Genomic DNA, 9,804 nt, shown 5'->3' with positions numbered 1-9,804 from the left:
AGGAAGCTCGACACTGGAAGGGCACGGAGCAAGCCTTGCCGAAGATCGCCGAAGAATCACCTCCGTCACAACCAACGGTGAGCCTCGCGCTGTGGGCTCCAAGACGGTGTCTTCAAGAAGAGTACGACACCGGAGTGCCGCCACCGCCCGATCCGAGGATCTTGGGTTTTCACCCGGACGAAGTAGAGTGATGGAGATTGGCCTCACGGCGCCTTCAACAAGGGAACGCCGTCCGCGGACGCCGCCGCCGTGGCCCGAGGGGCAAAGGTTTCCCTTTGGCAACATCACCGCCATCTACATCCCACAACACTCAACTCGCCGACCACCACGCCGCCCCCACGGCCGTGGTCACCGGCCAGCACCAGAGTCATTGGCTCGCCCGCCAACCATCATGACTCCCACCTTCCAGGGCCGCTGCCCCGGCTTCCCAACTCGACACCGGGCAAAGAGGAAAAGGAAGAGGAGCGTCGCATCGAGGCCGCCGGACGCCGAACGAGGAGCAGGCCGGCCATCGCCCCCGACACCGCAACCGGGGAACACCACCTGCAGCCCCCATGGCTGCCGGAGATCAGCAGATCTGGGCGACGATGGCTCGAAAAGGGGCCCGGGGCCCCTGCCCCTACCCGAATTCGAGGTGGCCAGATCCCTCAAGGCCGCAGGCCCCACCACGCCGGAGCTCCCCCGCGTCATGCCGGACGGGCGCTGCGCCGCCGCACGCCGCGCCAAGCACCTCCGCGGCGCCCTCGTCATCCTCCGCCCGCCCAGGGCCGGAGTTCGCGCCGCCCGCCACCATGGCCGCTCCGGGGAACTGCCGCCGTCGCGAGCGCGCCCTTCCGTCCGTGTCTCCACGCCGCCACCGCAGGGCCACGCCGTCGCGCCCACCAGCCAACGCGACGCCCTCGCCGGCCGCAGGCCCGCGCCGCCACCTCCGCGCGAGGGAGAAGAGGCCCGCCGCCGCCGCCGCGCGGGCTTTGCCCGGCGACGGCCTCTGGCGGCGGCGAGGGGAGGGGAGGGGAGGGGAGGTGGACGAGGAGGGGCGCCGCCAGGGGAGGCCCTCGGTCGCGCGCGGGCGCGACGCGAGGAGCCTAGGGTTTTTTCCGTCGACCTCTTGGCCTGGATGCTTGTTGGAGCGCTGCACAACAAGATCCATTGGTATATTTATATGGAAACGACCTATGAAATATCCGAATTACAGTACGATGTACCCCTTCCCCGAGTCCTTTCCTATCTCTCTATTGTCCAGGTCGCCCTATCTATCTGCCCCTCATTTTCTTGACCAAAATCACCTTCCCAGATCCCATGGAGCCACTCAAGCTGCGACACTGAAAAGTTCATCTCCCACTTATCCATCTTTGGAATGTCCACCAGGAAGATGAGATCCCACGCATCAAAACAAATAAGACGAGGTGCTCGATCTTGATTCTGGACAGTTGAACTTCAGGCAGATGTCCCCTCTATGACCGACTGACCAACCTGTCAACTAAACCAAGAAAGCCTCGGAATAACTGACCGACTGACCAACCGGTCCTGAAGCTTTTTCGGTGCGAAACCAAGTAGGGTCGTTGTCTCCTAGCTCCGTGCACCAATAGTTATTTTTCTTCCAACTTCTCCTATTCCCAGCGACAATTTTCTCCTCCATTTTTCAATTGGTGTAATCGTATGGGGGGTGTTAACTTCTTCCCCTTCCCCGGCTCTTTCTTTTGTGTAGCTACTAGTAATTGTGCACGTGCAATGCACGTGTTAACCAAATTAAGCACGACATTGTGAAGATATTTTTTTATTTTTCCAGAAAAAATATGCGAGCATACAATCTATACCTACTTAATTAATATGGAGAAGAGAATGTTCCCTACAGCAGATAAATTAGTGCAGGGTTAGATACTGGCTCAAATGGAGATTTGAGAACTCCGATCAAAAACATAGTGTGCGACACTCGATGTTGTCATGTGAACCTTTTCTGCTAACTATGGGTACCACACAACTATTTTTCTGCAAACTCACACATCGACCATAAATGAATGGAATTGAATGATATATTTTTCCGTTCAAAAGATTGATCAAAATGCGGTTACAATCTTTTCAAGACAGCAAGCAAAGGCTGCCAAAAAAAGATAGCATGCATGCAACATGTTTCTTGTAAACCACAGCAACGCCCTAGCTACTCTAAATTACAATTGAAGAAATAATTTCACTTCTATAGAGAAAAAATATAAAGATATTGTTAACGACTACATAAGGTACAAATCAGCAAGGACCTTGAAAGAAGTTATGACGCCAAGTTTAGGGATCTGATTTACATGGAAGAGCTATAATATTGACAAGTGCCAGAATTATCCATGGTACATATAGTCGTTCAGTTGGTTTGACCATAAAATCTCTCTAGCATCGGTTCTCCTAAAATAAACAGGTTTGTGATCATATTGTGTCTCATAACTGTTGCAAGGAACAATAGTATTGCATATGCATTGCTATTTTGCTTAAAACCTGAAACATAAAACACAAGGAACAATGACAATACATATGATCTCTGACAATTTCAAAATAGTTCGATAACTCGTACCTATGGCCACTAAACCTGTAACATGTGGAGAATATGGCACTGAAATTATAGTTATTTGCAGCACTTCAATAGTAGGAGAAGCAGGAGAAAATTTGAGAGCTTCTAACACATAAGTTTTGTTTACATGCAATTCCTAAGAGAATTGCGTTATTGAACACATAGGTATCTTATCATTTGTTGTGCCAAAATAAATATATAAATGCCATTTTATCATACTGTGAATGGAGGGATTCTGATAGTTAGACTGATTGGTCGAAAATTTGCAGCCATCAATATTAAATGTAAATGAATGAATGATCATTGGAAGAGAAACTCCCCTGAAGGAGTGATGGGCTCTAGGTTATTTAGCGGAATCATGTTTACCTGATGGGGTGATGAATTTAAGTGATCCATCAACTAAAGCACTGAAGAAAAGATAATTATTTTCAGAGGCAAGTGAAGAAGAATCTAATAACTTTGAAGTACTCATTCATATTCACCAAAATAATTAGGAGAACCAGGACCGTCAAACATTCATAGACATATTTCTTATTTAGACAACCAATCATTAGTCTAAACCATTCTTAGAACTAAATGTCGGAATTATCACCAAACAGCTCCTGTGCATGGAAAATATGCATTTACCCAGTAACTTTAGGCCCTTGAACAGATTGATTTTATTTCAAGAAAACTACCAATGTAATGTGCAAGGATTGCCCCAAAGATAATTGCAGCAGCCCATCTAGGCGGCCTGTATAGGAGAAAATGCCCTACACTGCTCATCTTACCTGCATTTTGCCCTATCGATCAACAACAAAATTACCAATATGTACAAACTCTTTCCAATTGACAGAAATTCCTCACGGGTGAACTTGTTGGGCTCCTGCTGAGGGGGGCGGCCTGAAGTGCGAGGCGGCGTGATTGGGGGCTACCTGCAGCATGTGCGGCGGCCGGGCAGCGTGCTTGGGGGCGGCGAGCGCGAGGGCAGCGCGGCAACGTGATTGGAGGCGGCCTGCTTTTTTTTTATGTAACCATATATTTTATTAGACAATCTGTTTACAGAGATTACACATATGGTCACCACACAAGACAAACATTTGCATCAAGCAACTTTGCACAAGAAAACTCACAAGAAGTAAAACTACAAGTTCATCCTTAGAGAAACTTGTGCCTCGCCGAAACATCGTCCATCTTCCTCCACTGCCACCATGGTAGCGCTGGAAAAAGAGGCGAATGGGGGCGGCGTGGGCGGGGGCGTCATGCGGAGGGTGGCCTGGCAGCGTGCGGCGGCGTTTGGGGTTGGGGGGATCGTGCATAGGCGGTTTTGCTTTGACGGGTTCGCTGATTTGGTAACGATGGGATGGAGGCGTCTAACACTGTTTTAGGCCTAATATGAACCGATGGATTGGCTAATTAGATGGTCCAGATTGTCCGGATCTGCCTCTCTCGCTCTTTTAATAAGTAGTGGAGATTTTTTTTTTACTTTAAAAGGGCGAGAGCGTCCCATGCAACAAATCTCAGCCTTTCAAAGCAGTAGTAAATGTGCACGTGCAACACACGTATCTTAAAGTGTAATAACACATATCATTTATAGCACATTTATTATTTCTGCAGCTCCTTTTTATCATATCATGATTACATTAGGAACTCAAATAGGTCATATAACTAACCAAAAGACGTAAGGGTGTGCGTGAAACCTATGATATACAAACACACGGTATCAATTGAAATTCGAGGATGTTGCTTTCATCATTTTTGAAGTATTGGCTTCTCACACCCTCGTCGCCAATTCCCGAGTCAACTAAAACAATAGCTTTTGTTGATGTGCCATATAAACCTGGCAAAATGTAACCATAGTTGGGCTTTTCAATAACAATAGGATATAGAATAAGTATCGTTATAATGAAAAAATAAATATTTGATCATAAAGTTTAACCTCCACAAAGCACATGATGACTTGCCTCATTACAGAATTCGAATGATAAGCAGTCTTTGACAAGATGGTGATTTCTAAACATAACTAATTAAAATCAGTTATCTAAAAGATATCACAAAATATAATTAAAAACCAGGAAGGATGCTTAAAATATATAGAGAAGAAAATGAAGCAGAGATAGTGCTATCGAAGTCCTCATCAGACACATACACTACGGGAAGCAGGGCGTTGCCGTGCGCCACTTCGCACGGCAAAGACACCTGTACGCACGGCAACGGCTTTGCCGTGCGTGCACTCACGGCAAAGAGTGCCCGACAAAGTCTTCGACGGCAAAGCCGTCTTTGCCGTGCGCATGCAAAAACTGCACGGCAAAGCCCTTTGCCGTGCAGTTAACATCGCTGCCGTGCGTGAGCATCTCTGCCGTGCGCCAATTCTTTGCCGTGCGGCAGGGAGGCTGCCGTGGGCCAGTTCTTTGCCGTGCGCCACCAGGGCTTTGCCGTGCGCCTGTCAATGCCGTGCGCCCATCCAGTGCCGAGCTGCTCACCTTTGCCGTGCGGCCTAGCCCTAGCACGCACGGCAAAGGCCCCTACAGGCACGCCCCAGACAGCTCCCAGGAGCACAGGCTTGCGCCACGTGGCACCTTTGCCGTGTGTATGCACACGGCAAAGTGACCAAAAGTCCTTTGCCGTGTGCATACACACGGTAAAGGCCCCTGGTTTTTTCATTTTTTTGCTGCTTTCATTAATCCCTGCATTTCAAAATTGCATTTCACATATATATAACATATACAACATATATATTCACCATAGCATCACCAAACACATCAACAACACCACAAATACATCGAGCACACATAGTTCATGCATAACAAAGTGCAATGTCCATTATTACAATCCATAACAAGTGCAACATCCATAACAAGTGCGAACAATCCATTACAACGACGACGAGTGCACGAAGACCATGCCATCAACCTTGTCCTCCTCCATTGCTTGCGCCCGCCTCATCGTCATTGCGTTGTGACACATAATCTACAAGGTTTGATGGAATTGGCATTTGTCATTTGCATATTGAACACTTGAACAAGCACAAGTAGCGGGTTGGGCACAAGCGTAGGAGGACTCACCGAGGTTCATGCTCCGGATGATGTTCGTGTTGTTGACGGTGATAGGTGTCCCCGGGGTATGAGTGGGCGGTGGCGGCATCCACGGCATGGAGTAAGGTGGAGGAGGAAGACTCCCCGGTGGAGAAGACAGAGCCGTCTGGCTCATCAGCCAGCTCATCTGTGCCTGATGCTGCTGCATCATCTGCTGCTGTTGCATCTGCAGCATCATCTGTGCCTGCTGCTGCTGATACTCCAGAACCTGCCGCTCCAAGTTCCGTGCGTGCTCCTGGGCCGCCTGCTCCTTTTCTGCCATCTCCGCCTACGATGTGTCCGCGATATCATTAACATTTCAATGGAAAGCATGTGCATGTAAAGGAAAGGTAGAGGCCCGAGGAAGAACATACCCGTAACCGCTCGACAGCTAGATCCGAAGCCCGTGGCCGGGGCTCTACCTCAGGCTGGCCGCTCTTACGACCACGACGGATCTGGCGGAGAGAGGGAACCTTCGCTGGGTCGACGCACCCGTCACCAAACCATAGGCGGCCATGCTTCAAGCCTTCTCCCGCAAGCACCGCGACCTCAGGGTCAAAGTCCTCGGCCTCTGGGTTGGCGTCCTCGCCGTACTTCTGCTTGAACTTGGAGACATACGACGTGCACTGGGTCTCGGATTGCGGGTTAACCCACACGGACCCCGTCTCAGGATCAGGCGTCTTCCTTTGCTTCATCTTCTTTAGCACGGCAAAGACGTTAGGCTTCGCTCCTGTCCTGACTTCCTGCAAAAGAGAACATGTAATAAAGTGAAGTGGCACACCCTTGCAGAGTTAGCAAATATATAACATGAATTCAAAGAATGAAGGAACCATTAATTTGCTCACCTCCTTCTGCAGGTGAAGAGAGATGGGGATGCTGCCTTGGATATGCGATCCACCTCGCATCTCTGCCCGCTTCTTCTTGCCCTCCTCGTGCTTCTTGAGGTACTGGGGGCATGTCCACCACATGACCATCGCACGAAAGCACCTATCGTCGTTGCCGACGTACTGAGGAGGGTTCAACATGCACAAGATAAACCCATTATGGCAAAATAAACTACATGGCGATAAAGAAATCAATAACACATAAATGCAAATACCTGCAAGTACTGCCACGGCTGCATGAGCGTGTCGCGAGCGTCCTCCTTAGTCATGTGGACGAAGCGGTCGGCGTGCCAGTCGCGGACGCATTGAATACGTGCCTCGTAGTGCATGCCAGTCACCCTCTTCCTTGCAAGCTGGTGTAGGACATCATCGCACGCATTCTCCTTGCCCTCGGCCCTCTTGAAGTATTTCTGCAACCATGCACATAGGTAAAACAAGGGGCATTAGTGCAATTATTGTGAACCAAGGAGAGTGTATGAATGGTAAGAAGTCAAAAGTCACGTACCCAGAATTTGGCAACAACCATATCCGCCGCGGTGCCGCGGCCAAGAGGATCTTCCGCGAGGCTGTAGTGCGCCCACCTCCAAGCTACGTCGCAGCCACCAGTAGGGAAATTGACTATCCCAGGGAAATACCATCTAAGTAGGCCCCCAAGGATGTTCGAGTACCCACGTGGCGGTCTCTGCGACGGGTCTTCATACTGGAACGAGCTGCACCATGAAACGACAACATCAATATGTATGTGATAATAATTTTGATAATGACAAAATTGCGATAACGAAATGCCAAAAATTAACATGTACCTCTTTCCATAGGGCTGTAGAACAACGTGCCTGTAGCGCCAGTGCTTCAGCGCGGGGAGCTGTGTTATCCCACGCCGATATGGCTTCCTATCACGTGGCCTCAGCCTCTCCACAGCTGGAACGTACTGGTAATCCTCCGGCTCACACCACTCTAGGCTTGGATCAGGATCGAACACTAAGTTCCCCAACCCCTCATCCTCCGAGAGGTCCTCCTCGTCCCCCTCCTCCTCCTGGTCCTCCCCACCCCCCTCTTCCTCCTGGTCCTCCCCACCCCCCTCCTCCTCCTGGTCCTCCCCACCCCCGTGGTGCTCCTGGTCCTCCTCCTCGTCATCATCATCGGCTGCGGGAGGGGGGCTAGGACTAGGAGTGAGTACCCGCATCGCATTCTTCCTACGCGGCCGCCCTGTGGGAGCGACAGGAGGGGGCTAGGAGGGGGGGTAGTAGCTCGGCCCCGCCTCGAAGTCCCTACACCTACCAAGTCCTTGAGCTTCTTTTTAAGACCGCCACCCCTTTTTTTTGGCGGCATGCTTCAATCACCTGCAAACACAAATGAAGAGAGTGGTTTATTAGTACGCAATATTGTAAAGAGATAAATATTAGTGAAAGCAACAGAAATATAAGTAGATGAACATTAATGAAAGCAACAATAATGCAAAAGGATGAACATTAATTAGTGGAAGCAACAAATAGCTAGCATAGAGTTCTCTATTACACGGAGTTCTTACAAATAACCTAGCTAGACAATCTCTATTACACGGAGTTATTACAAATAGGCTAGCCTCACAATTACTACTACATAGATCAGTAGCCTGTGTCGCCATCCGTGATTGGACCGCGTGTCTCCTCATCGTCATCAGGCTCGGCGAACCAATAATCATCAATGAAACCTGGAGGTGGTCCATCTGCATCGAGGTCAATCCCTGCTTTGAACGCCTCGAGCAAACTCAGGTCTTCCGGGGCACAGACATCCTCAGCTTCATCTTCTGCATTGTCTCCATCCATGCCCGCGTCTTCTTGTTCATCGTCTACGACCATGTCATCGATAGTCGGCAAGCCGATTGTGAAATGGCCGGGGAGCCCTTCTTCCTGATAAAACTCGACACTCCTTGCTGAGGGGTCTACGCGGCGGTAATCGTCAGTGTTTGGCGGGGGCGGCCTATTGCGTGAAGGCACTGTCATCACAACATCCCATCCATGTAGACGTTTTGTCGGGTTTTTGCACGCGTACGGGAGATAGAATACTTGAAAGGCCTGGGTAGCCAAGATGTACACATCCTCTCCCTTATAAACGGAGTTCCTTTGAACTTCAACCAACCCAATTTCAGGATCCCGTCTCACCCGACGTGGGTCAAACCAATGGCATTTGAAGACGACGGGATTTAGCCCTTTGTGAAACCCGTAATTCAGCTCGTATATACCCTCGACTCTTCCATAGTAATGGAGCCCATCATCACCTTGACATACCACCCCGCTATTTATTGTCTTCGCGTTGGGCCGGCTTGTTGTGTATTGATGGGTCTGGAAGCGATACCCGTTCACGTCATAGGAGTTGAACGCTTCTACGGAATGGTCAAAGCCCCTAGCAATTTTTCTTAGCTCTGACTTCATCTCTTTGTCAGTTCTTGCCTACAAGTTTAGCACAAGAAGTTTAGAACGAGAAATGACCGATAAATGTCGGAAGTGCTAGCTAATTTGGATAGAATAGTACCAAATTACAAAACCAGCTACTGAAACCGAAACCGCCGCCCTTATCGAAAATTTGCTTGGATTCTTCCGGGGTAGGCTCCCTGTGGGTATTCTTCCAATGTATAGCCTTGAATTTCCTATACCGATGAAAAGAGGAAGAGTTAGCCACGAACATACGAGTGAATGTTTGCGAATAATTAAATGGTTCGCACTTACTCGATGTACGGCTTCACTTCGACCATGGTGTTTAATACATACGAGTGGATCAAGGTCCGCTCATGTAGGTCCGTTCTGTACGGCTTCGAGCCACTTGACTTGCCACCAAGCCCCACGAAGATGCTAAGCTTGGGTACTTCTTCATTGTTGGCGGCATTGTAACGGAGGACCGGGTTGTGCTTTGTGGGAATGTTGGGATCATAGTGCTTAGTGGTGAAGTTTGCCACCTCCACATTCAGGACTGCCTCGGCTATGGATGCTTCGATCTTGCATTTATTGCCAGTCATTTGACGAAGCTTTTGTGTTTCTCTCTCGGGACCAAACTGCCAACGGCCCCAATTCGGGCCCCCCTTTAAGCACTCCTCCGTGAGGTGCAGGATCATGTGTTGCATCGGATTAAAAAACCCTGGAGGAAAGATCTTCTCTAGATCGCAAAGCAACACGGGTGCCTCTTCATCCAGCTTATCAATCACTTTAGTGTCTAACTCCCTAGCACAAATCTGGCGGAAGAAAAAACTCAACCTCGCTAGCACTCGCTAAGTCTTCTCAGGGACATAGCCTCGAATCATCACCGGCATTATCCGCTCAAGCCATATGTGGTAGTC

General features: G+C 49.4%; 1 protein-coding gene across 1 annotated transcript; it reads right to left on the bottom strand.

The window, feature by feature from the left end:
- Window positions 1-4,770: 4,770 nt before the first annotated feature.
- Window positions 4,771-6,605, bottom strand: LOC139832348 (uncharacterized). The gene is made up of 4 exons (XM_071822080.1): window positions 6,456-6,605; window positions 5,985-6,353; window positions 5,816-5,899; window positions 4,771-5,061 (listed from the first exon to the last, which is right to left on the bottom strand). Exons 1-4 carry the CDS (start codon window positions 6,582-6,584, stop codon window positions 4,771-4,773), a joined length of 873 nt encoding a protein of 290 aa, XP_071678181.1. The 5' UTR covers window positions 6,585-6,605.
- Between the last annotated feature and the right edge of the window lie 3,199 nt (window positions 6,606-9,804).

The sequence above is a fragment of the Lolium perenne genome, chromosome 6 (genome assembly GCF_019359855.2).
Source record: "Lolium perenne isolate Kyuss_39 chromosome 6, Kyuss_2.0, whole genome shotgun sequence".
Lineage (NCBI taxonomy): Eukaryota > Viridiplantae > Streptophyta > Magnoliopsida > Poales > Poaceae > Lolium > Lolium perenne.
This window is presented reverse-complemented; position numbering and strand designations above follow the sequence as displayed.